The 27136-nt window shown below is 49.1% G+C and overlaps 1 protein-coding gene across 1 annotated transcript in view; it reads left to right on the top strand.

Annotated features, from left to right (window-relative positions):
• The window catches only part of ttn.2 (titin, tandem duplicate 2), a 240835-nt gene extending 215378 nt beyond the window's left edge, over positions 1 to 25457 (top strand). The window contains exons 226-257 of the mRNA XM_077537618.1: positions 68 to 367; positions 452 to 2218; positions 2754 to 3047; positions 3128 to 3415; positions 3508 to 3807; positions 3914 to 4248; positions 4336 to 6067; positions 6162 to 6464; positions 6658 to 6969; positions 7083 to 7373; positions 7557 to 7856; positions 8263 to 8404; positions 8874 to 9037; positions 9407 to 9709; positions 9782 to 10063; positions 10159 to 10752; positions 10860 to 11150; positions 11237 to 11536; positions 11627 to 11929; positions 12020 to 12322; positions 12395 to 12663; positions 12741 to 13056; positions 13775 to 14080; positions 14177 to 14476; positions 14586 to 15161; positions 15243 to 15548; positions 15634 to 16016; positions 16119 to 16329; positions 16425 to 21407; positions 21627 to 22328; positions 23236 to 23526; positions 24204 to 25457. Coding sequence (XP_077393744.1) covers positions 68 to 367; positions 452 to 2218; positions 2754 to 3047; positions 3128 to 3415; positions 3508 to 3807; positions 3914 to 4248; positions 4336 to 6067; positions 6162 to 6464; positions 6658 to 6969; positions 7083 to 7373; positions 7557 to 7856; positions 8263 to 8404; positions 8874 to 9037; positions 9407 to 9709; positions 9782 to 10063; positions 10159 to 10752; positions 10860 to 11150; positions 11237 to 11536; positions 11627 to 11929; positions 12020 to 12322; positions 12395 to 12663; positions 12741 to 13056; positions 13775 to 14080; positions 14177 to 14476; positions 14586 to 15161; positions 15243 to 15548; positions 15634 to 16016; positions 16119 to 16329; positions 16425 to 21407; positions 21627 to 22328; positions 23236 to 23526; positions 24204 to 24496 — 17840 coding nt within the window. The 3' untranslated portion in view covers positions 24497 to 25457. The remainder of the gene's footprint in view (positions 1 to 67; positions 368 to 451; positions 2219 to 2753; positions 3048 to 3127; positions 3416 to 3507; positions 3808 to 3913; positions 4249 to 4335; positions 6068 to 6161; positions 6465 to 6657; positions 6970 to 7082; positions 7374 to 7556; positions 7857 to 8262; positions 8405 to 8873; positions 9038 to 9406; positions 9710 to 9781; positions 10064 to 10158; positions 10753 to 10859; positions 11151 to 11236; positions 11537 to 11626; positions 11930 to 12019; positions 12323 to 12394; positions 12664 to 12740; positions 13057 to 13774; positions 14081 to 14176; positions 14477 to 14585; positions 15162 to 15242; positions 15549 to 15633; positions 16017 to 16118; positions 16330 to 16424; positions 21408 to 21626; positions 22329 to 23235; positions 23527 to 24203) is intronic.
• The last annotated feature ends 1679 nt before the right edge of the window (positions 25458 to 27136 follow it).

A 27136-nucleotide genomic window follows, 5' to 3' on the forward strand; every position in this document is an offset into this window, starting at 1 on the left:
TTACGACGACACGTTCTAATTCTTCCTTTCTGCTACCACAGCTGACGGAACCTTTGTTTATCTTTAGATCTTCCAGGGGAACCATCCAAATTGCGTGTGGTGGACTCCACAAAGACGTCCATCACTCTTGGCTGGGAGAAGCCTGTGTATGATGGTGGCAGCGAGATCACACACTATTTCCTGGAGCAAATGAACACAGAGGAGCGAGAATGGGCGACGGTCAACCCACAGGTTAAAACCTGCGAGTATGTGGTCTCTCACCTCAAACCAGCAACCTACTACTTCTTCAGAGTTTCTGCTGTCAACTGCAAGGGCAAAGGAGAGGACATCAAGATGTACCAGCCCGTGCAAGCCAAGGATATCTTGGGTTTGTATCCTCGCAAATGCAAAACTACCAGAGTATCAAGTCCACCAGTTCTCAAATCTGAATTTGAAACTTTTCTCCCAACAGAGGAGGCTGACGTGGACCTCGACGTTCCAATGACCACGCATTACACAGCGCGTGCAGGGCGCGACGTGGAGATGTTTATTCCCCTGAAGGGACGCCCCACACCTGGCGTCACCTGGCGCCGCGGTGAACGCAACATTGCCGCCGACACCCGCTACAACATCACCAGCAGCGAGCGCGCTACCACCCTTCTAATTCCCAAGGTCACCCGGGACGACTGCGGCAAATACCTGCTGGAGATTGAGAATGGTGTGGGTGAGCCCAAGATCATAACGGTTTCCCTGAAGGTTCTAGACAGTCCGTCTACCTGCCAAAAATTGATGATTAAGAATGTGACCAGAGGAAAATTGACACTGAGTTGGGAGGCTCCTCTCATTGATGGTGGTTCCCCAGTCACTAAATACATTGTTGAGAAGAAGGGCTCCACCATGAAAGCGTATCAGATGGTCACGGACGAGTGCATCAGTACAAGTTACAAGGTGTCGGGTTTGGAGGAGGACATTGCTTACTTCTTCCGTGTGTCTGCTGAAAATGAGTTTGGTGTGGGTGACACCTGTGAGACCGTGGAGCCTGTCAGAGCCACTGAGACTCCCGGTGCAGTTAAAGACCTGGTCATGCTTGACTCCACAAAGACCTCCGTGACCCTGCAGTGGACCAGACCCGACCATGATGGTGGCAGCCACATCTCTGAGTATGTCATCGAGAAGAGAAATGAGAACAACGTCAGCTGGACTTTTGCTACAACTTGTAAGCGCTGCACATGTGAGGTGACGGGCCTGCAAGAGGATTCTCAGATGAACTTCAGGGTCTTTGCAAAGAATGAGAAGGGCATTAGTGACTTCTCACAAATTGGCCCAATAACAGTGGAGGACTTCATAATTTCACCCGACGCCTTCCTCAGTGACTACCCTAACGGAGAGCTGGCTGTTCGTGTCGGTCAGAACATCCACATTGAGCTGCCCTTCAAGGGAAAACCCAGACCTGCCATCAGTTGGCTGAAAGGCAATTTGCCTCTTAAGGAAAGCGAGAAGGTCCGCTTCAGAACCACTGACAACAAGACAGCAGTTACAGTCAGAGGTGCCAAGAAGGAGCATGCGGGCCAGTACACCTTGGTTCTGGACAACAGAACTGTAAAGAAGTACTTTGACATTGAGGTGACCATTCTGGGACCTCCCTCTGTGCCCGTTGGCCCCATCCACTTTGACGAGATCAAAGCCCAAAATATTATCATCTCTTGGAATGAGCCAATAGATGATGGCGGCGGCGAGATTACCTGCTACAGTGTGGAGAAGCGGGAGACTTCCCAGGCCAACTGGAAGATGGTCTGCTCAAGCGTGGTCAGAACGTCCTTCAAGATTCCAAACCTGGTGAAGGGAACTGCGTACCAGTTCAGAGTCCGTGCAGAGAACAAATATGGGGTCAGTGAACCACTTACCTCCGCAGAAGTCATTGCGCAGCATCAGTACAAACCTCCAGGTGCTCCTGGAAAGCCAGTCGCCTACAATGTGATCAGTGATGGCATGACCATTCGGTGGGAAGCTCCCGAGTTTGATGGAGGATCCCCCATTCTTGGCTACCACGTTGAGAAAAAGGACAGGAATAGTCTCCTCTGGCAGAAGGTGAACTCCACCATCATCTCCAACAAAGAGTACAGGATCATCAGTCTCTTGGAGGGCCTTGAGTACTCGTTCAGAGTCTACGCGGAGAACAATGCCGGACTCAGCCCTGTTAGTGAACAGAGCAAGCACGCACTTGCCATCTCCCCTGTTGGTGAGTACTCTTGACTAGGGATGAAATCGATTCGGCAATATATCATGATATTACAGTGCACAATTCTCATATCGATTCAATATGCGGCCGAATCGATATTTAACATCAATTTTTGATGGAAATATTCAATACAACGTCTTACTTAGGGCACTTTAAGCATGGAAGAAAGTTATATTAATGGAACATTATGCCTTAAGATTTTATTTCAATGCTGTTCAAACATGAAATAGATTGCAACCTGTTTGTTAAATACAGTGGCTCACAGTTATATTGTAAGCCTCAAATGTTAGATAAATAAATACATTTTCATACAAATCTTACAGTGTACATTTACACGTTTTCTGATTCGTATTTTCTAAATTTTCGTAAAAAAAATTACAATAATCGACATTGTAGCATAGTATCGGGATTAATTGGTATCGCATCAAATCGTGACCTATAAATCGTGATACTGTTCAAATCGCCAGATACTAGGCAATTCATACCTCTATTTGTGACCTTAGCTTGACCTGACATTTTTGAATATCTTCTTTAGATCCACCTGGCACTCCAATCTGCATTGACGTGACCCGAGACTCTGTCACTTTGACATGGGACGTGCCCAAGCGTGACGGAGGGAGCAAGATTGTGGCCTACAGCGTGGAGAGGCGCCAAGGCAGAGGGAAATGGCTGCGCTGCAACTTCACTGACATCAGTGAGACCCAATTTACTGTGACCGGTCTGTCCGCCGGAGACAGATTTGAGTTTAGAGTGATCGCCCGGAATGCTGTGGGCACTGTCAGCCCGCCGTCCAACTCCTCTGGATACATCATGACCAAGGATGAGAGCAGTATGTATTCTTTCGCTAGGAAAAATGTAAACATGGTTTTCAGATGGCGAATCATAACAAGTCCTCTTTGCAATTTGTAGTCTCTCCTGAGATCGAATGGTCTCCAGACCAGGTGCTGACACTGAAAGCTGGAGAGAATGTCAAGCTGAGCTGCAACATCACCGGTCGTCCAGTACCGCAGGTTACATGGTACAAGGATGGAAAAGAGATCGACAAGAGAATCATGATGGATATCGAGATTACAACTGGTATTGGTACCAGCAGCTTGTTCATCCGCGATGCAGACAGGAACCACCGCGGTATCTACACTGTGGAGGCCAAGAACAGCTCTGGTGCCAAGAGAGCTGACGTCAACGTCAGAATTCACGGTAGCTGTATTCTCATGATGATGCTCCTTTTGATGACCAAACCATCCCATTTGTCCATTTCTGAAGCATATGCCCATCCTCTGTCTTTTCAGATACTCCTGGGCCAGTTGAGGGTCCCATCCGTTTCACTGGTATCACAGCCGAAAAGTGCTCCGTGTGGTGGAATCCTCCGGAAAATGACGGTTGCGCAGCCATCACCCACTATGTTGTAGAGAAGAGGGAGACGTCTCGGCTTTCCTGGGCCTTGGTCACCTCCAAGTGTGAAGCATGCTCTTTCAGCGCCACCAACCTTATAAAGGGCAACGAGTACCAGTTTAGAATCTCTGCTGTCAACAAGTTTGGTGTTGGCAAACCACTGGACTCTCTTCCCTTCATTGCACAGATGCAATACAGTACGGCTGTTTTACAATTCTTGTCTGCTTGAAAGAGATTTCATGAGATAATGTTAGTTGAAGTTGCTAGTCTCAGCCTCATGCTTATGTCTTTTCCCATGCTCAGCTGTGCCTGAAGCCCCTGGTACCCCTGATTCTACACATGTGACCGGCAACAGCATCACCCTATGCTGGACCAGGCCGAGGTCAGACGGCGGCAATGAGATCAAGCACTACATCTTGGAGAGACGTGAGAAGAAGAGTCTGCGCTGGGTGAAGGTCTCTGCTAAAAGGCCCATCACAGAGCTCAGGCACAGAGTCACCAACCTTACCGAGGGCAATGAGTATGAGTTCCGTGTCATGGCAGAGAACGGCGCCGGTGTAGGACCGGCCAGTGGCACATCTAGGCTCTTCAAATGCAGAGAGCCCACCAGTGCTCCCAGTGCCCCTACAGTAATCAAGGTAGGTCGGCATCGAGTCATCAGAGACCACAGATCGCAATATGACGAAAGCGTAACTGGTGCACAAACTGTGCTGTGTGTCCGCCAGGTTATTGACTCCACCAAATCATCTGTCACCCTGGAATGGACCAAGCCAGTCTTTGATGGCGGCCTACCAATCATTGGCTACAATATTGACATGTGCAAGGCCAGTCTTGAAGAGTGGCATAGAGTAAATAGCCAGATTTGCATCCACAATCGTTACACTGCCAAGGGTCTGGTTGCCGGTGAGCTTTACAAGTTTAGGGTCAGCGCTGTGAATGGGTCTGGGGAAGGGGAATCCTCAGTGATGCCCAGCGCCGTTCAGGCTCTAGATAGGCTAACGTCTCCTGAGTTTGACATCGATGCCAACTTCAGACAGACACATACAGTGAAAAATGGCGGCACAGTCTCCCTTCACGTGGCTTTCCGGGGCAAACCGACTCCTCTAGCTACCTGGTCCCGAGTAGATGGCGACCTGCCGGTGATGGTCGATATTAACAGCACAGATTCCCACTCGACTCTGACTATCGAGGGGTGCACGCGCTACGAGGCCGGCAAGTACACACTCTCCCTGGAAAACAACAGCGGCCGCAAGTCAATTACATTTACCGTGAAAGTGCTAGACACACCAGGACCTCCGGGCGCCTTCACCTTCAAGGATGTCACACGTGGGGCATTAACCATGATGTGGGACGCGCCGAGCAACGACGGTGGCTCGAGGATCCAACACTATATTGTGGACAAGCGCGAGGCCAGCCGCCTCACGTGGCAAGAGGTCAGCATCAAGTGCTCCCGTCAGATGATCAGGGTAACCGGTCTGGAGATTGGTATATCGTACCTCTTCAGAGTGATTGCTGTTAACCAGTATGGCCAGGGGGAGCCGCACGAGATGACCGATCCCATCATGGCGACAGAAGAACCCGCTCCGCCGAAGAGAGTAGACGTTGTTGACACCAGCAGTTCCACAGCCTCATTGGTATGGCTTAAGCCTGACCATGACGGTGGCAGCCCCATCAGAGGGTACATAGTGGAGTTCAGAGCCGAGGACAAACAGTTCTGGTCTGTGGCTGGGGAGACCAAGTCCCTAAAGATGCTGGTGGAGGGTCTGATTGATAACACAGAATATGAATTCAGAGTCAAGGCCAAGAACGACGCTGGCATCGGTGAGCCTCAGGCTACCTTAACCTCAGTGCTCGTCACAGAGCCTCGCATTGAACCCACCGCCGATCTCAGCAGCATCACCAACCAGCTCATCACCTGCAAGACCTCCAATACCTTCACCATTGACATCCCCATTAGCGGTAGGCCATCACCAAAAGTCACCTGGAGGCTGGAAGAGATGAAGTTGAAGGAGACGGACAGAGTTTCCATTAAGAACACCAAAGAGAGAACCACTCTGGTGGTGAAAGACAGCAAGAGAAGCGACAGTGGCAAATACTACCTGACTCTAGAGAATGCGGCTGGAATCAAAACCTTTACCGTGACTGTGATGGTGGTTGGAAGACCCAGCCCTCCCACAGGCCCCGTGGTGGTTTCAGGTGTATCCTCTGAGTCCTGTACGCTGTCCTGGTCTGAGCCCTCTGACGATGGCGGCGCTGAAATCAGCAACTATATTGTTGAGAAGCGCGAGTCTGGCTCTGCCTCCTGGCAAGTGGTCAACTCCAGCGTGAAGAGAACTACCATTAAGATCACTCATCTAACCAAGTATATGGAGTACACGTTCAGGGTGTGCGCCGAGAACAAGTTTGGAGTCAGTAAGTCCATCGAGTCTGCTGCTGTGGTCATTGAACATCCTTTTGGTATGTTGTTTTTTTTTAATCATTCTTTATGTATTGCCTAAAATGTTCTCCTTTTTTTTGTGCAAAATTGTGATTCTCTGATTAATTCTTGCAGTTCCTCCAAGTCCTCCAACTCGTCCGGATGTGGCGAGCGTGTCTGCCAATGCCATCAGTATCAAATGGGATGTGCCTTATGCTGATGGTGGGAGCATGGTGACTGGTTACTGGATTGAGAAAAAAGAGCGGAATACAATTCTGTGGGTGAGGGAGAACAAGCTGCCATGTCTGGATTGTCACTACAAGGTGTCCGGTCTGATTGAGGGTCTGGAGTACCAGTTTAGAGTCTATGCCATGAACATCGCTGGAATTAGCAAAGCCAGTGAAGCCTCTAGACCAGTGGTGGCACTCAACCCCGTCGGTGAGTGGAAGCCTGTTTTTACATGTGCAAACCTTTCATAATTTGGGCCCTTTGTCTGTAAATGGTTAATAATGGCTATGAACAAGCTGAAAGGGTAGCAAAATCCAACAATACATGAGGCTTAAAAAAAAAATTAAAAAAAATAAAAAAGTCATGAGAGTTTGATTCAAACATCTTATCCTCCTCTCTTCAGATCCTCCCGGTCACCCTCAGGTGACAGACATCACTCGCTCCTCCGTGTCGTTGTGCTGGACCGTGCCCATCAATGACGGCGGCAGCAAGATAGTTGGCTATGTGGTTGAGAGAAAAGTCTACAGTACTGATGAGTGGGACGACAACCGCTGGCTGAAGTGCAACTACACCACCATCACGGAGAACTACTTCACCGTCACCAATCTGGGAGAGGGAGAAACCTTCGAATATCACATCATTGCCAAGAATGCTGCTGGGGTCCACAGTGCGCCATCCATATCCACTGGACCCGTGACCTGCAAGGACGAATACTGTAAGCTATAAAAAAACGACAATTTCATTTTCATCAGCTGTTTCAGTTGCAGTGGACCCTTGACTTAAGAGCATCTTTTAAGGTAAACTGAAATAGTCTTTCTCCTTCTTCAGCTCCTCCTCAAGCAGAGTTAGACAGCAAGTTGACTGGCGAGACCATTATTGTCGCCGCCGGGTCTGACCTAGTCCTGGACGGTGCGGTGGGTGGTAAACCAGAACCCACCGTTTACTGGTCCAAGGGCGACAAGATCCTGGAGTTGGGTGAGAAGTACTCTCTGACCTACACAAGCACAAGAGCGATGGCTGTCATCAAGAGCTGCGACAGATTTGACACTGGCAGATACATCCTGACCGTCAAGAACGTCAACGGAATCAAGATGGCTACCGTCACCGTTAAAGTTCTAGGTCAGTTGATGAATTCTTAACCCTAACTTTTGTGAAAGGTGTGCAACTCCAAATTTGGACTTGTGTGTAAAAACCTGTCAAAACCCATCAAAAAGGAACGTGATTTCTTAAAAATCTACGACATAGTGGTTGCACGAACATAGAATGCCCACTCTGAACTAACTGTGCTTTGGTGTCTCTCAGACACTCCTGGGCCACCAGCTGGTAAGATCGCGATTAGCAGAGTGACGGAGGAGAAGTGCACCGTGTCCTGGAAGATCCCCCTGGAGGACGGCGGCGACATTGTCAGCCATTACATCGTAGAGCGGCGTGAAACCAGTCGCCTCAACTGGGTCATCATGGAGACCGAGTGCAAGAGCTTGTCATGCGTCAGCACCCGGCTAATCAAGGGCAACGAGTACGTCTTCAGAGTGCGGGGAGTCAACAAGTACGGACCTGGTGTTCCACTGGAATCTGAGCCGGTCATCGCCAGGAATGCTTACAGTAAGATTGATATGCAAAACTGTTTTTTTTTGTTTTTTTTGGGCCTACGCACAAGCAGCTGAGGTGCTTTTAGCTCAGTAGAAATAGGTTTAATCCTTACGTCTACGAAAAAACAAAGCTTGAAGTAAGACGTACATACATAAGTAAAGCTCAAGTCTTAACTTGTTTCAACAAAGTCTCAAACTACAGGGAAAACAAACACACAAAAAATCAAGCAAATTAAGTGGACTCTCACTAGTCCCCAAGAGTTTTTCATCATTTTTAGTCAAGCAAGTCCCAAGTCCTAAATTTTCAGACTTTTAGTCTGACTCAAGTCGTTATGTGACTGCAAAAAAGTCTTTGAAGTCATAAAAGGAAGACTGCATTTTTGTATCTGTGACTCTAACCCAGTTTGTCTGTACTCCAGCTTTGCCATCTCCGCCGGGCACACCGGAGGCCACAGCCGTGGGCAAGGAACACGTCATTATCGAGTGGTTGAAGCCAGAAAGTGACGGAGGCAGCGAGATCAAAACTTATATCGTAGACAAACGGGAGAAGAATAGCACCAGGTTTGGGCAACACATTCTCATATTTGTCAAAACCTAATATGCCCGGTCTTGGAAATACAGTATAGAATGTAATAGATATATTGAAGATATTTGATGATAGATTATTTCCTTTACCAGATTTTTTTTTTCCTTTTACTAGTTTTCCCCTTAAAAATGTTGATAAACTATTCTAACTTGTTTTGGATCATTTCTTACTGGTCACGAGTATGTTTAGTTTTAATGAAAAATCCCGTAATTCTTTAGGTTTGGGTCATATAAATGCACTGATTTTACAACATCACTACGAATTTTGATGGTGACTACTGTTTGTTTACCTTTCCAAGTAAAAGTTTCTTATTCTATTGTCAGATCATTTCACATTAATAAAGTGATATATTCCTCATTTCATGACTTTTTTTGCAGTATGACTCGACATGGATATGGTCTTCCTGTGCTCATGACACGTGCTTTCTCCCAATTTGCAAACCAGGTGGACGCGCGTCAACAAGACGTACACCATCTATGACACACGCCTCAAGATCACAGGCCTGCTGGAAGGAAGCGAATACCAGTTCAGAGTGACGGCCGTCAACGCGGCAGGAGACAGCCAGCCCAGCGACGCCTCACCATACATCCTCCTCAAAGATCCCACCTGTGAGACTCGCCGTTGTTTGTGTCCCAACCTTTTCTTCCAAGTGATGCAATTAGAAAAAAAATGAAGGATGCAAGGGTCATTTTGGGCATTATACCTATTAAAAATAAATCTTATAAATAAATCAATGTAGTGCTCAGCAATTACACTGTATGTCAGTCAGTCCTGCCATCCATTTTCTGGATCCTTAGCAGGTCATTGTATTTTTTGTTTTTTTTTTGTTTTGTTTTTTACATTTGACACAATGTCCCAACTTGGGGAATTGGGGTTTGTATTTGTAGTTGTAGTTAAAGGCCCCAGGGCATAGTTAGGATACCTCTGACCTAGTCCGAGGCACATTTTGAACAACTTTTGCTCACATCCCCTTGTAGACACCCCGGCTCCCCCGTCAATGCCTCGCATCACAGACACAACCAAGCACAGCATCAGCATGACTTGGACCAGACCCATGTACGATGGCGGCTCAGATGTCACCGGCTACGTGGTGGAAATCCTGGAGGAGGGTTCCAAGCAGTGGTACCGTGCCACAGCCAAGGCTCTCAAGACCAATGAGTATCTGGCCGGCGGTCTGGTCGCCAATAAGAAATATAGATTCAGGGTAGCAGCTGTCAACAGCAACGGTACCGGAGAGTTCAGTGAACCCAGTGCTGAGATCGAACCCCTGGAGAGAATTGGTAAGTCTTGCCTGATGGACATCATGCATAACGCAGCCTGACTCTGACGGTAGTGCCTCCCCACCCCTCCAGACATGCCCGACCTAGAATTGGACGAGGACCTGAAGAAAACGGTTTGTCTTCGCGCTGGAGGAACTTTGCGACTTTTTGTGACTGTTGGAGGACGCCCGACGCCAGTTGTGTCCTGGAGGAAGAAAGGCGTAGAGCTCCAGAGCCGTGGCTTCATCGAGACCACTGACAGCTACACCTTGCTGATTGTGGAGAAGGTTGACCGCTATGACTCTGGCAAATACGTAGTGGAGGCAGAGAACCCGTCAGGCAAGAAGTCTGCAACCATCCTAGTCAAAGTCTATGGTAGGTGAACATCCAAAGAGTCCCTGGGTGTGTGCAGTATTTGAGGTTTAAAACTAGTGTCTAATTTTTTTTCTTGCTCTACTCATCTCCTGCAGACACTCCTGGTCCTCCAGCTTCTGTGAAAGTGAAGGACTATACCAAGGAGTCAGTTGTCATCACCTGGGATGTCCCGAGTATTGACGGCGGTGCTCACGTCAGCAACTACATCATCGAGAAACGTGAAGCCAGCATGAAGTCTTACAAGACTGTCACCACAGAGTGTCGAAAGACCCTGTTCAGGATCACAGGCCTGGAGGAGGGTGCGCACTATTTCTTTAGAGTACTACCGGAGAACATCTATGGCGTTGGTGAGCCTTGCGAGACAGCTGAGGCTGTGCTGGTGTGCGAAGTACCATCAGTGCCTCTGAGCCTCCAGATCATTGACATCACAAAGTCATCAGTCGCCCTGCGCTGGGAGAAACCGATGCATGAAGGTGGCAGCAGGCTGACGGGCTACATTATCGAAGCCTGCAGGGTGTCTACAGACAGGTGGACCACAGTGGCCACCGTCAAGGCCTCTACGTGCCAGTACACCGTCCAGTCTCTGACAGAGAACGACCAGTACTTTTTCAGAGTCCGAGCCTGTAACAGCAGAGGAACTGGTGAGGCCATGGACATTGTCAGCCCGGTCACCATCCAGGATATCAAAGGTACGAGTATGACTGCCAAAAGGTGCAAATGTTAACAGCTGTAAAATGAGTCCCCGCTTTCGTTATTTCACCTGACGCATACATGCCACCTCTGTTTTTGCCTCCAGTGATGCCAAAGATCGACTTAACCAGCATTCCTCAGAAGATTGTCTATGTCCCCCGTGGTAAACCCATTGACCTCAATTTGCCAATCACGGCCAAACCACAGCCTGTCTGCTCCTGGTTCTTTGGCGGCGTCCAGCTGAAGGACAGCCTGGAGCGCATCAAAATAGAAAGTAACGGCAAATACACGCATCTCGTCATCCGCGAGACCACCATCGACGACACAGGACACTACATGCTGGAGGTCAAGAACGCCGTTGGTGTGGCAACTGAAGTTATTCAAGTCGTCATCCTCGGTATGTACACGGAAGCTCCAAATGGGCACAAAACCGATTTGCAGTTTTCAAATATTTGCAGTGTGATTCTCCATGTGCTTTTTCAGACAAACCCGGCATACCAGTTGGCCCCATGAAGATCATGGAGGTTGACGGCCTATCGGTGACTGTTAGCTGGGAACCTCCAGAGAAGGATGGCGGCGCTAACATCAGCGGATATGTGGTGGAACAGCGCGATGCACACCGCCCCGGCTGGATCACAGTCTCTGAATCGGTGACCCGACCATGCTTCAAGTTCACCAGACTCTCTGAGGGAACAGAGTATGTGTTCCGCGTTGCCGCCATGAACCGCTTCGGTGTCGGTTGCTTCCTGCAGTCGCAAGTGGTAGAATGCAAGAGTGCCGAGAGTAAGTCCACATTTCAAATTGGCAACACCTTCTAGGCAGTCTGTAAACAAGTGATTTTCTTCCTAATCTACCTGTGGTTGACACGCGCAGCAATCCCTGGACCTCCGAGCAGACCAGAGGTGCTTGACGTCACTCACGAGGGCATGACCCTGACCTGGCATCCACCAGAGGACTGCGGTAGCTCCACCATTGCCGGTTATATTATTGAGCGCAAGGAGCCTCGTTCAGACAGATGGCTGAGGATCAACAAGAACCCCGTTACCATGACCAGGTACCGCTCTTCTGGTCTGATCGAAGGCCTGGAGTACGAATACCGCATCACTGCCATTAACGCCAGAGGAACTGGTAAACCCAGCGAAACCTCTGCCATCACTGTTGCCATGGATCCGATAGGTACATGATAAACTTATTGAAGTACACATACAGACATACATGTACTTGTGAATCAGTCAGTCTGACCCAAGCTGTACTGTTCTAAAATAGCGCCACCAGGTCCTCCAGTTCATCCCAAAATCACAGACACCACCAGAACCTCCGTGTCTCTGGCCTGGTTGCCTCCTGTAGAAGAAGGCGGCTCTGTGGTCACCGGTTACCTGGTTGAGATGCAGAAGGTGGACCAGGTGGAGTGGACCCTTTGCAACACTACACCCACCAAAATGTGCGAGTATACCCTCACACACATGCCCCAGGGTGCTGAGTACAAGTTCAGAGTCATCGCCTGCAATGCTGGTGGCACTGGCGAGCCCGCGGAGATTCCTGGGGTCGTCAAGGTCCAGGAGATGCTCAGTAAGATAGTTATTGGTTGTTTGAAGAGTGAAGTACACTATTTGTGGTATTCTCATCTCTACTGTGTCTTAGATTATCCTGAATACGAGCTGGCCAGTAGATATGAGGAGGGCTACGTCGTGCGGCAAGGAGGGGTCATCTGCCTGTCCGTGCCCTTCACTGGTAAGCCTATCCCTACATGCAAGTGGACCAAGGATGGACGCGACATCTCCCACCGGGCCATGATCGCCACCGGTGATGACATTACGGAGCTCGTTATCAAAGAGGCTCACAAAGACGACACGGGTACTTACGACCTGCTGTTGGAAAACAAATGTGGCAGGAAAGCCGTGTACATCAAGGTAAGGTCTCCTCCTGCTTGCTACAACCAGGTTAAAGTTCTTTTTCATCTTATGTGTGGATGTCTGTATCTCTCCAGGTGAAGGTCATCGGGCGTCCCGACGTGCCAGAGGGCCCTCTGGAGTTTGACGATATTCAAGCCAGATCGGTTCGAGTCAGCTGGAGGCCCCCGTCTGACGATGGAGGCTCTGACATCCTTGGATATATCGTGGAGAGGCGAGAAGTGCCCAAGGCTGCTTGGTACACGGTGGACGCCCGGGTCAAAGAAAACTCCCTGGTGGTCAAAGGCCTAAAGGAGAATACGCAGTACCACTTCAGGGTCTCTGCTGAGAACCAGTTTGGGGTCAGTCGGTCTCTGAAGTCTGAGGAGGCCGTCACAGCAAAGACACCGCTCTGTGAGTACTGGCAATGTGTTGGTAATGTGGCTTACATGAGCCCAACTCAAGGGTTTATCAGCATCAAACGGGTCTCTTGATTGATTTGTTGTGAACCAAAATTTGACCCAACAGTCAAACACCACATACAAAATAATGAATAAATGTTACAGTACGTTACACCTTATAAAACTGCTTCCTTTCTTTACATTCTCTTTTGTTGGTGCTTTCATGCAATACAGTTGACACTGGGTCATGAAACCTCTGAACCCACGCGTCCAAGCAGTATAAAAGGCCACACTTGATTGTATTTTGCCACGTTTGGGTTTTGCCACTGCTTACGGCAGAGACATTGTTGCCCAAATAATACAAAACCCCTAAACACCAGGTATTTTTTTTTCACGTTGTAAGCATAGCTTGATGGCTAACTGCTTGTTGTAGTGGTAGAAATGGGCCAAGTTATCATCAATAAGGAAGCTATTCCTTAGCTGCGCAATGCTGTGTGTATTTGATTTCTGGATTGGAAACACATAATAAAAAAAAAAAAGGTGTAGTGTTTTTTTGGGGTGCTAGAATGGATGAATGGCTTTTCAGTACATTTCATTGGGGGAAAAGATTTGAGTTAACACCTTGGTCACAGAACAAATTAAGCCTGTAAGTCACGGTAGTGCTGTAGCATTCATCATTTTATAAAACCCAAACTCTTATTTGCTTTTGTTTTGCTATTATTTATCTACAGGCCCGCCAGAACCTCCCAGCAACCCACCAGAGATCATGGACGTGTCCAAGTCCTCAGTGTCTCTGTCATGGGCCCGACCACGGGACGATGGTGGCTCTCGTGTCACAGGATACTTTGTTGAGAGGAGGGAGGTTTCCACAGATAAGTGGGTCCGCCACAACAAGACTCACATCACGACCACGATGTACAACGTCACCGGCCTCATCCCCGATGCCGAGTACATGTTCAGAATTGTGGCTCAGAATGATGTTGGGCAGAGTGAGCCGGGCCCTGCGTCTGAGTCGGTGGTTTGCAAAGATCCATTCGGTGCGTAAAGGTCCCATGATAATGCAGTCAGCGGCGGGAAACTAATCAGTTAAACCTTATCGTAACTTGATGTGGTCATTGGTCTCTTTTCAACAGATAAACCAAGCCAACCAGGAGAGATCGATATCATCTCGGTAACCAAAGACTGCATAACCATCCATTGGTTGCGGCCCGACTTTGACGGAGGGAAGGAAATCTTGGGGTATTGGATTGAGTACAGGCAGGCCGGCGAAAGTGCCTGGAAGAAGTGCAACAAAGAGCGTTCCAAGGACCGTCAGTTCACCATGGGTGGCCTGATGGAGGCCACAGAGTACGAGTTCAGAATCTTGGCCGAGAACGAAGCCGGTCTCAGCAGGCCGAGGCGCACACCCATGGGCATCAAAACCAAGTTGAGCGGTGAGTGACGGTTATGCATTTCATCAGCTCACTGCTCAAAATATCAGATTATCTGCTTACATTGTCATTGAAATACTCATTGAAATGCGCTTTTGTCGATGTTTGACAGTCGGCGAGGCTCCGGCATTGAAGGAAGACATCAAGGATGTCACAACCAAACTCGGAGAGTCTGGCACGCTGTCCTGCGGTATCATCGGCAGACCTTTGCCAGAGATTAAGTGGTACCGCTATGGCAAAGAGCTGATTCAGAGTCGCAAGTACAAGATGAGCTCAGACGGCCGCAACCACTCCCTCAGCATCATGACAGACGAGCAGGAAGATGAGGGCCTGTACACCTGCAGGGCCATCAACGAAGCTGGGGAGATCGAGACCAGCGGCAAGCTGCGGCTACAGGCTGCACCTCAGCTGCACCCTGGCTTCCCTCTGAAGGAGAAATACTACGCCGGAGCTGGCACCAGTCTCCGCCTCCATGTGGTCTACATCGGCCGTCCCATTCCCCAGATTATGTGGTTCTATGACAAGAAGCCTCTGAACGTGTCCGACAAGGTGATTATTGAGAACACAGAGAGCTACACCCACCTGGTTGTGAGGAACGTCCAGAGGAAGACCAACGCGGGTCGTTACAAAGTGCAGCTGAGCAACAAGTTCGGCACCGTTGACACTGTCTTACGGGTTGAAATCCAAGGTAAGGCGATGATCTTAAGATGACGAAATGGTACGTTGTAATTTCTGAAACTCTAAAACTGCCTGTTTTGATGCACCCCAGATAAGCCATGTGTCCCAGAGGGCCCGGTTGTGGTTGAAGCTCTACTGAAGAGCTCCGTCATTATCGTCTGGAAGGCTCCCAAAGATGACGGTGGCTCCATGATCACCAACTACATTGTGGAGAAACGCATGGCCAAGGAGGGAGAAGTGTGGAACCTCGTGTCCTCGTCTGTCTCTGGAACCTCGTGCCGCGTACCCAACCTTGTGGAGAGTGCCGGATACTACTTCCGAGTTTCTGCTCAGAATCAGTACGGTGTAAGCGAGCCTCTGGAGATCCCCTCAGTGGTCATCATCAAGAGTCCATTCGGTGAGTGGCGCACCCACAAACAAGGACGAATTATCCCTATTTGATTCATTTTTGATCATATTGCGATGCTTTGTTTGTTCCTCAGAAAAACCGGGCATACCACAGCAACCTTTCATCGTCAGCTCCTCCAAGGACTCATGCGTTGTCTGCTGGAAGCCACCAAGCAGTGACGGTGGAGCGAAAGTGTCCGCCTACTATCTAGAGAAGCGTGAGAAGAAGCAGAACAAGTGGATGTCAGTCACCAGTAAGAAGATTGTGGAGACCAGCTTCGAGGTCACAGGCCTAATTGAGGGCTTTGAGTATGAGTTCCGTGTCAAGTGCGAGAACATGGGCGGAGAGAGTGACTGGAGTGAAATCTCAGAGCCCATTGTGCCCAAGTCCGACCAGTCTCTGCGTGCTCCTGGCTTCAGGGAGGAGATCCGAGATATGACTGTCAAATACCACGCCAACGCCACCTTTATTATCAAGGTTTTTATCTCTATATGCGTACATCCTTTGTGAAAAATGTCTTCCTTGTAATTCCTACAGTTCTCATCATGAGTTTATATTCTTCTTCCCACCTATGTGCAGGTGGTGGGACATCCCAAGCCTGTAGTGAAATGGTACAGAAGTGGAAAGGAGATCCAGGCCGACGGAACCAAAATTAAGGCCCTTGAGTTCAAGGGCGGTTACTACCAGCTGGTCATCACTGCTGCTGATGAAAATGATGCCACAGTCTATCAAGTCAGAGCGACCAACTCTGGAGGATCCGTCTCCGCCACAGCAAACTTGGAAGTGGAAGGTACACATTCAAGTTGCTGATAACTAGCAGGATTGACCCTTTCACTGCTGATGGGTTTGCAATTGAGCGATGCTTTGTTGTCTTTGTAATTCCAGCTCCCGCCAAGATTCACCTGCCAGAGGAGCTCCAAGGAATGGGAGCAGTCCGTGCTGTTCGGGGTGAACACATCACTGTCAAGATCCCCATCTCCGGAAAGCCGGAACCATCAATTACCTGGCAGAAGGGTCAAGAGATCCTCTCCAACTCTGCTCATCACCAGATCATCACCACTCGCTCGTTCACATCGCTGGTCTTCCAGAAGGGAGTACAGCAGAAGGACACGGGCTACTATAGCATCATTGCCAAAAACAGGTTCGGAACGGACAAACAGACCATTGAGGTGAGCATAGCTGACATTCCTGAAGCTCCCAAAGGACTGGTGGTCAGCGACATCTCCCGGGACTCAATTACCCTGACATGGGAGCCCCCTGCCAGTGATGGTGGAAGTGACATCATCGGTTATGTTGTGGAGAAATGTCCCACGTCTGCGGACAGGTGGATCCGCGCTGGACAGACTGCAGACTGCAGGATCACCATCCTCAACATCTTTGGCCAGGCGAAATATCAGTTCCGCGTGATTGCGGAGAACCAGTTTGGCCTGAGTCCTCCCTCTGCACCAACGGAACCCATTACCACAAGGGAGGACAAATCCGTGATCAGGAACTATGATGAGGAAGTGGACGAGACCAGAGAGATCACCAAAGAAGAGGCTCACTCCTTCAAGATCAAAGAGCTGTACTCCAAGTACACTATTTCTGAGGAGTTGGCTCGTTGTCAATTTGGAGTGGTCCACCGTTGTGTCGAAATCGCCACCAAGAAGACCTTCATGGCCAAGTTCATCAAGGTCAAAGGAACTGACCGTGAGCTGGTTCTTCGGGAAATTGAGGCCTTGAACGTAGCAAGGCATCATAACGTTATTTACCTGCATGAATACTTTGAAAGTATGGAGGAGATCATCCTCATCTTTGAATTTATTTCTGGAGTTGACATTTTTGAGCGCATTGGAACAAGCAACTTTGAGCTCACGGAGCAGGAGATTGTGCTCTATCTCAGACAGATCTGTTCTGCTCTCAAGTTTTTACACAGCAACAACTACGGCCACTTTGATATCCGCCCAGACAACATTGTCTATACTACAAGGAAAAGCAACCTTGTCAAGATCATCGACATGGGTCAGGCTCGGTTGCTGGTACCAGGTGAAAACATCAGAATGCTCTTCTTAGCACCAGAGTATTGCGCCCCTGAGGTCCACCGCCATGACTTGGTCACAACAGCCACTGATATGTGGTCTGTGGGTGTGCTGGCCTATGTGCTGCTGAGTGGTCTCAATCCATTTGCTGCAGAATCCATGACACAAACGATTGAGAACATCTCCGCCTGTGAGTATGTCTTCGACGGAGATGCCTTTAGAGACATCAGTTTGGAGGCTATGGACTTTGTGGACAGACTTCTTGTCAAGGACAGGAAGCTCCGTATGACAGCCCACGAGGCATTGGAGCACCCTTGGCTGAAGATGAAGATCGAGCACGTCAGCAAGAAGGTCATCCGGACGCTAAGGCACAGAAGGTACTACCACTCTGTGGTCAAGAAGACCGATACGATTGTCTCGGCAGCTCGTGTCGCCTTTGGTGGCGCCTTCAAGAACCAGAGAGGATTGGCTGTTGGCAAAGTCAAGATGGGTACCGAGTACCACGGCCTACGTGCTGGCCCAGTCATGCATGCCTCTGCTGAGCAAGGTGGCCATGTTAGGTTCACTTGCAGCATCGCCAGCTTTGACCAAAGTACGCAGGTGACGTGGTACTTTGGTAGCCGCCAGTTACACTCAAGTTCTAAGTACGAGATCACGTACAGCAATGGTTTTGCCAGCATGTATGTAAAAGATATTGAAGAGAGTGATGATGGCATATACAGGTGCAAGGTGTTGAGTGACGATGGCGAAGATAGCGCCTATGGTGAACTCTTTGTTGAGACGGTGAGAAGCATCAGGGAGCACTATGTCAGTCGTTCCATCAAGAAGCTGAGGAGGAGGGTTGACAAAACCAAGATCATGTACAGGCCACCGGAGTTCACGCTGCCGCTCTACAATCGCACCGCCTACATCGGCGAAGATGTGCGCTTTGGCGTCACCATTACCGTGCACCCTGACCCTCGTGTCACGTGGTTGAAGAATGGCGAAAGAATCAAACCCGGAGACGACGACACCAAGTACACCTTCCTGAGTGACAAGGGTCTGTACCAGCTGATCATCCACAACCTTGACATGAGCGACGACGCTGAATACACAGTCATGGCCCACAACAGGTATGGAGAAGACAGCTGCAAGGCCCATCTCACCGTGACACCACACCCGGTGACGGAGGAAACGATGAGGCCCACATTCAAGCGTCTGCTGGCAAATGTTGAATGCACAGAAGGAGAAAGCGTCCGCTTTGATATCAGAGTGTCTGGAATCCCAACTCCTTCTCTAAAATGGGAGAAAGACGGCCATTCTCTCCAGCTGGGTCCAAAGATAATCATCATTCAAGAGGATGCTGACCACCATGTCCTGTGCATCAGGGAGACACTGCTTGAGGACTCAGGGGTCTACAAAGTCACCGCAACTAACTCTGCTGGTTCTGTGAGTTGCCAGGCATCCCTAAACGTGGAACGCCTTACCTACACCAGAAGAGAGTACAAGAGTGAGGAGGAGAAACACAGACACGTCCAGAAGCAGATAGAAAAGACCCACAAGATGGCTCGGAAGATTGTCGCCACAGAGGAGATCGTTCCTCTGAATCCAACAGCCCAAGAAGCTCTGAAATTTGCTGCAGAGATGTACAAGCCTGCTGTCAGCACCAAGAACGTGGAAGGAGAGTTTGACATCTCGGTGGTGAAATCAGAGACCAAGAAACTAGAAGAAGAGCGAAGGATTTTCATGCCGTATGAGATCCCCGACCCTGTTGTTCATGACCGCCGAGCCCTGGACGAGAACAAAGTTATTAAGCAGTTTGTCGCACTCTCCGACATGAAGTGGTACCGCAAATTGAGAGACCAGTATCTGGTTTCAGAGAGAACGGAAAGGTTTGTGCAAAAGCGACAAAGGCGAATTCGCCTGTCCAGGTGGGAGCAGTTCTATGTCGTGCCGCTCCCCAGGATCACCGACCAGTATAGGCCGAGATGGCGAATTCCAAAAATGACTTTGGACGACCTGGAAATTGTCAGACCTGCCCGCCGCTCGCCATCTCCCGAGTCTGAGATATCGTTCAGATCTAGGAGACGATCTTTGGGTGATTTGAGCGACGAGGAGCTGATGATGAGCGCTGATGACTATCTGTCCTCCAGGAGGACTGAGCAGGAGAAGATGATGCTGGAGGATGAACTGGAGCTTGGCTTCTCTGCCTCCCCTGCGGTCAGTCCAGTTCGAATGGAACGGCGCGCGATGCAGCGTGAAGAGAGGTCTCAGGAGGTACGGCAGGAAGCTATGGCGGTTACAGAGACAAAGAAAAAGCGTACTGTTTCTCAGTTCATGAGGAGGCGGCGCTCACTGTCCCCAACATACATTGAGCTGATGCGTCCAGTCTCCGAGTTGATCCGTCCAGCTCGCACGAGGATGGAGGTGGAAGTGGAGACCGAGCTTGTAGAGAGGCGATCCCCCACGCCAGAGAGAACTCGTCCTCGTTCCCCGAGCCCCATTAGGTCTGTTGAGAGGTCCTCCCGTTCCTCCTCTTGGTTGGAGCGCTCTGCCCGCCTTGACATCATGTCCCGCTACGAGGCCAGAAAGGCAGCTCTGAAGTCTGAGAGGACATATCATGTACTTAGTCAGTCACCATTCAGCCTGGATCACGGGCCCCGCGTAACCGTCAGGATGCGCTCTCACCGCGTGCCGCTTGGCCAGGACACCAAATTCACTCTGAACATCCAATCCAAGCCGGAGGCAGAGGTCAAGTGGTTCCACAATGGAAATGAAATCTGTGAAACCGACAGCAAATACATCTTTAGCAACATGAGTGGAGTTCTAACCATCACCATCCTGGACTGCCAGGAGGAGGACAGTGGCACGTATCGCTGCTTCTGCTCCAATGCCAGGGGAGAAGCCTCGGACTACGCCACCCTGGATGTGGCAGGCGGTGCCTACACCACTTTCTCTTCTCGGCGCAAGGATGAGGAAGTTCCTAAATCGATTTTCCCTGAAATGACTCGAATCGATCACTACCACTCATCCCGCTTCAAAACTGGCTATGAATCTGAAAGCCACTTTCAAGTGGAAGAAAGCAAGACAAAAGTATCCGAGACACATGACGACATCACTCGGGAAAGATACGGGGCCTCTTCCGAGAGGTACTCGTCTGCTGAGCGCTACGGTTATGCCTCTGCGGAATACTTGTCATCTGCCTCCTCCTACTCTTCCGAGAAGTTTGCAATTTCTGAAAAACACACCTCAGCTGAAACAAAGTCAAAGTACGCTGCTGCGTCCGAGCAGCTTTCTGCCCAAAAAGTTAAGCCATCTGTCGCAGCCAGATTCCTCACTAAGCCCCAATCTCTGACCGTTTCAGAGGGCGAGTCAGCCCGGTTCTCCTGTGATATTGATGGAGCGCCTGCGCCCTCTGTGATCTGGGTGCATGAGGGGAAAACCATTGTCTCCTCCCACCGTGTTCATGTCACCACCACACAGTACAAGTCCAACCTGGAGATCTCTTCTGTTACATCCTCTGATGAGGGAAATTACACAGTCATCGTAGAGAACTCGGCGGGCCGGCAGGAGGCTCAATTCACCTTGACCATCCGCAGGCGCGTTCCCAAAGAGGTCAAGGGCATCAAGTCCCCAGAACCTACTATGAAGTCATTGAAGCCTTCAGTCACATCCCCACGGCCCTCTGTGACTTCTGTTCCCAGTGCAAAATCACCAGCACCTAGAACCAAGTCCCCTGAACCAAGTGTGAAGTCACCAGCACCTAGCACCAAGTCCCCTGAACCAAGTGTGAAGTCACCAGCACCTAGCACCAAGTCCCCTGAACCAAGTGTGAAGTCACCAGCACCTAGCACCAAGTCCCCTGAACCAAGTGTGAAGTCACCAGCACCTAGCTCCAAGTCCCCTGAACGAAGTGTGAAGTCACCAGCACCTAGCACCAAGTCCCCTGAACAAAGTGTGAAGTCACCAGAACCAGTTGTCAAGTCCCCTGAGCCCTCTGTGAAGTCGCCAATACCCAGTGTCAAGTCACCAGTACCAGGTGTCAAGTCACCAACTCCGGCTGGGAAGACACCAAGTGTAAAATCATCAGGTCCTGGCATCAAATCCCCTGAGCCCGAGGGAATTAAGTCTCCCAGGGTTGTAAAATCTCCTGAACCAGCACCTAAGTCACCACCTCCAATCAAGTCACCTGAAGCTGAGGAACCTAAAACAACTCGGGGCATCAAATCCCCTGAACCAGCAGAAATTAAAACACCTAAAGGCATCAAGTCCCCAGAACCTGCAGGCGTCAAAACATCAAGAGGAATCAAGTCTCCAGAACCATCTGGCATCAAGTCACCAAGGGCTGTGAAGTCCCCTGAGCCCGAGGAAGTCAAATCCCCAGCCAGAAAGAAGTCTCCACCTCCGGCCATGCCCACCAAGAGGGTCTTGTCGCCACCAACTGTTGAGTCTCCATCCCCCAAGCCACCCAAAGTCCTGAGTCAGCTGGCGGCTGTGGCCTATGAAGACTCAGTGAAGATGTCCTGTGTGTGTGAGAGTAGCGTCAAGGAGGTGTTGTGGTATTGCAACGGTAGACGGCTTTCCAAGAGCAGCCGCTTTAAGATGCAGTACTCCAACGGTTCCTGCAGTCTCTTGATCCATGACCTGGCCGACAGTGACCAGGGAGAGTACACCTGTGAGATGACATCAGAGGAAGGCGTCTCAAAGTCGTCCTTCTCTTTAACTGGTCAAGTGTACCAGTCCATTCGCATGAAAATCAGCGCCTATCAGGAAAAGAAACTTGCATTTAAAGGTGAGCAACACGTCTCAAGTGTGTCGCTGATAATTTGAGTTTATTACTAGTGTAATAGATATTAGGATATTCTCCTCAATGCTCCTTGGTTCACGGTCCTCCGATCGATTCAACATAGTTCCTAGGTGCCAAATTACGCCAGATAGCGTCAAAGTACAACGTTGAAGTGGTATCTTAATAAAGGTTTTTCAGCCGATAACAGAAGGTAGAGGGCGGTGTTTAGCTCAGTGTTTGAGCACCCGCACTTCGTACCGGCTCTTCCCTGCATGTCATTCTCTTTCTCTCCCACTTTCTATCTCATCTGCGGCTCTCTTGTCAATTGAAGGAAACAAGCCAATTGATAATACTTAAAAATAAATAAATGCATCCAGTAGAAGAATAATTTGGCCAGGAAACGCTGTAAGATCTCCGTCATTTGCCTTTCCTTTCAGTGAAAAATCCGATTTTTAGAAGTACAGGGAGTCCTCGACTTAGGGTAAGTCGTATTTCACCGTACATCAAAATACTTTGTAGAGTAATTTTAAAAAACATATTTGCGTGAGCCGGAAGGTGCCGGAACCAATATTTGGTGTTTCCACACGGACATTCAATGCTAACAAAGCGGAGCTAACGGAGACCTCAACATGGAAATGACGGTGAGCCGATCTGCTCGATGGACGCCTGTTGTTGGAGGCGACAACACCACCACTTGAAATAACTTTAAAATGGCTGTGAGAAACGAACGAAACAGAAGGTGCCACGGACAAGGCACGGGCGCCGTAAAGTCGAAACGATGTCGCCAGAGGACTCCCTGTAAAATGTATTAATGTAATTTGAAGGCTGCCTGGCCAAGCCCCATTCCGGAGGCGCTTGTCAGCCACTCTGAATGTTAAGAGGCACACTTGTCCATGCGCTTGACACTCGACAGGTTCCAGCATGACGAGTTTCAAGGAGTCGTCCTCGTCCAGCTCCTCCATGGCCACCAAGAGAGAAACCCGCAGCGTGGAGCAGTCATCGTCTTCCTTCTCGTCGTCCTCATCCTCCGCCCAGCGAGCCATGATGGAGTCCAGCTCCTTTGGCAGCATGGCGGCCGAAATGAAGTTTGAGACCATGTCCATGTCTAGCATGTCCTCTGTGGCTTCCGAGTCGTTTGCCATGAGCTCCAGCAGCGTCACGGGAAGGAGCTCGCACCTGACCGGATCCTCCTTCAAGGCCCTCGGTAAGACTGCCTGCCGCTTAAGAAAGCACTGATGCACATTGTAGGTACATGCACATGTGTTCCGCTAAAGCTGGATTTGCAATGGAGACGAGTGAGTCCACATGAGATTTGGTCACTGTATGGTGGCAGTGACTCAAGTCACTTCACGAGAAGCAGTAGTTGGGCAGGCAGTGAACGCTTGTTCCAAAATGAGCGGACAATTGAGCCTTGTGTATTTCAACCAAGCACAATTCGTTGCCTTTAAACACGTGTGCGCTTTGGCTTGGTTTAATCGCCTCCAGGTCAGCATTGTCTTCTCAAATCAAACTGGGGTTGCTCTATCAGGTGTGCCTAAAGATGGACCGTGGCGGGTTCACGCTAATACAATATTTACAACAATGTCAGGAGTGTATGTTAAACGATTCGACTCCCAAGTCAGGCAAGGGCATCGCCAGTCCTCCAGGGCCTGCACGTTTTCCATCTTTCATCATCTCATCAGCAAGCTCTGCAGAAGCAGAAGCCTGATGATAATAACCATCCTGATGGTTTGCATCAGGTAACCATGGAAACCATTCAGGACTGCGGCCCTGGAGGACCAGAGAAGCTAATCTGGTCCGAAGCGCTTTCAAAGTCACCAGTAAGACGCTGCAATGTTGGGGACACGGGTGTCAATAAGTCAGTGCGTCTGGCCGCTGCAGGTTCGGCTCCCAGAATCGAGGCGGTGCCTGAGGACATCAGCATCGAGGCCGGCAAGGTCCTGACGGTGGCCTGTGCCTTCTCGGGCGACGCCGCCCAGGCCGAGTGGTCCCGTGGTGGCCGCAAGATCCAGGTGTCCCCGGGGGGCCGCTTCCACATCGAGACCAGCGAGGACCTGACCACCCTGATCATCACGGGCGTGCGGGAGGAAGACGCCGGAACGTACACCCTCAAACTGTCCAACGAGCTGGGATGCGACACGGCCACCGTTCGCATCAGCGTTCGATCCGTGTAACCGACAAACCAATGAGAGAAACTCAAACCAGCAAGTGACATTTGAAGCGTCCCGCCCCCTTTCCCTTTCTCTTCATCTTTTTATTTATGACTCAAGTCAACTTGTAAATAGGAACTCTTTTTGTACCAAACGCGACAAACTCAAGTATTTTCCAATGTGATGACACTTTTGCAGTGACATGTACATAATGTATATAGCCGGATGTGACGGTTATGAGGAATGTATGCATTCGTTAATTTATGACAATTCATATGAAGTGAAACAAGGAAACCAAAACAGGCGTTAACAGGAGAAAGTTCTGTGTGGAACGAATACCTTGTTAAACGCAGAAACTCCAAACCGCGTGCCTCAACGTTTACGTTGACGTCTTAAGATTGCCTCGGTGGGTAGAGCGTCTCCCTGCTGAAGTTCACTCTAATACTAGACTTGAAAAGCAAAAAATTAAAAAAAACAAAAGCCGCGAGCGCGAGGTCCCGAGCGCTGTTTGCGACAACCCTCACGTAAGCAGCGCAAACAGCCCTCGCGCCGCGTCGGATGATGTCCAACCGCCGTTTTCCGTGACACGCTCACAGTGCGAGCGGCCTGCACTCCCTGAGCACCTGTTTGTTTTTTTTCCTTTCTTTCTTTCTTTCTTTGTTTCCAATGTCCGACCTTTGGCGCCCGGCCGGCGGGGGCCCGCCACCCTCGTGGCTGGGCCTCGAGCCGCGCCGGTTGCCAAAAGTCCCGGAGGCCTGCAGTGTGCGTGCGTGTTAGTGTTTAGACCAGCACCTGGCCGGCCGGCCGTCCGAACCCACATCATGTGTGACGGGCCCCCGAGGGGCTCCCGGCAACTGGGGAACCTCGTCGGCGGGGAGACCCTCCTTCTCCCTATTTTGGTGTGTGTTTGTTTTTTCCCGCAGCCTCCTGGAGTTTTTCCCCTTTATTGATTTAATAAAGTTTGATTGTCAGCACAGCAGAACAACTTTTGAGTGTGTGTGGAATTCTTGACCTCCTGTCGTGAAAATACGAAAAGGCCCCTCCCTCGCGGGCGGGGGTTTCTCAAGAAGTCAATGGTTTAATGGTGGCATAGTTGGCGCAGCACAATGTTTGGGGAATTTGATGGAGCTGCAACTCAGGGCTCCTGTGGAAAATTCATAGCAATTAATATTTTTTGGGATAAAGGATGAAGATATTCATTGAATGAATCAATTATTTAGATTTTTGAAAAGAACAAAAAAGTAACAAAAATTTCAGAGTTCAAATTTTTAAGGCGTCAGAAAAAGAGATGACAGGTGGATGAAAACGTGATAAAAATTTAACCTAAAAATGTTCCAAAAATGACCTTAATATGTCCAAAAAGGAAGAGGAAAAGGAGAAAACTACCATAAAATGTCTTTCAAAACCACAGCAATTCCCCCAAAATGACAGATAATTGATAAAATACAAGGCAAAAAAAGAGAACACTCAAAAAGTCCAAACTTTAAAAACGATCTAACTATAAAATGTCCAGAAACAAAAGAAGAAATCCTGAAAATGACCATAAATTGTACACATAATTACCCCCCAATTTTTTTTAAAGGCAGAAAAAAATAAAATAAAAAGTAACTATAAAATGTCCGGAAACAAAAGAAGACATGCCAAAAATAACCATAAAATGTCCACAAAATTGCCAATACATTCAGAAAAATTGATAGCAAAAAAGGCAGAAAAAAAAATGTTAAAAAGTAGCCATACAATGTCCACAAAAGGAAGAAGAGGGGCAGAAAATGATCATATGTCTATAAAATTGGCAAAAAAAACAAGTCTAAAAATGCATGAAAAACAAAGACTGAAAAATTACCAAAAAATAAATAAAAATCCAAAGGGGATCGAAAAGGTAAAGCAAATGAACATGTACATATTGGATGCTGCTGTCATATTTTTGTGTTGTGATGTAGCTCTAGTTAGGGCCCTCAGTACATTAGACTAACACTAAGAGCAAACTCACACTAGGACCATTGTACCGTGCCCAAGCACGCTTGCTGCTAAATTCCGGATTCTCGAGGTAGTGTGAGCGCAATTGCTCCGCGCCTGGGTACGGTTCGGATCCCCAGTTTGGCACAATTGGGAGCGGCGGGCCAGAGAACGGCAGGTTTGGCCGCACATGCGCACAGCCACGGCGACAGTCGCCGCGCAAAACGTAACCATGACGTCACGTATGTATGAGTGATGTACATAGGGAGCGGCCAGAACTGTTGACCATCCAACAACCAGAGCATCCCAAGCAAAGAGCTGGCTGGCAGCAGCAAAGGACTCACATTGGTCTGATGATGCTATTTAGCAGAGAACTGACAAAAAAAAAGAATAATAATAATAAAGAAAGTGCTGTAGCTCCTTACCGGCGCATTCCGCCTACTTAAAACACTGAGTTTGCCGTAACATATGAAGGCTTAAGGTTATCATCATGAATCATTCAAATGCTAAGTTAGCATCGACTTTGGGAGTGTTTCTCCTTCAAAAAACAAATATTCACATACAAATGCTGTGGAAAGACATACCCACGGGTAAGCTAACACGACTCAAAGGCACAAATTCTTCCCCAGTTTGTCAAAAACGACTTATTTTAATAGAATTCAATCACAACTTTCTTCTGTTCTCATTGTAAGTGTGTACACCATGGAC

Source organism: Festucalex cinctus, chromosome 11 (genome assembly GCF_051991245.1).
Source record: "Festucalex cinctus isolate MCC-2025b chromosome 11, RoL_Fcin_1.0, whole genome shotgun sequence".
NCBI lineage: Eukaryota > Metazoa > Chordata > Actinopteri > Syngnathiformes > Syngnathidae > Festucalex > Festucalex cinctus.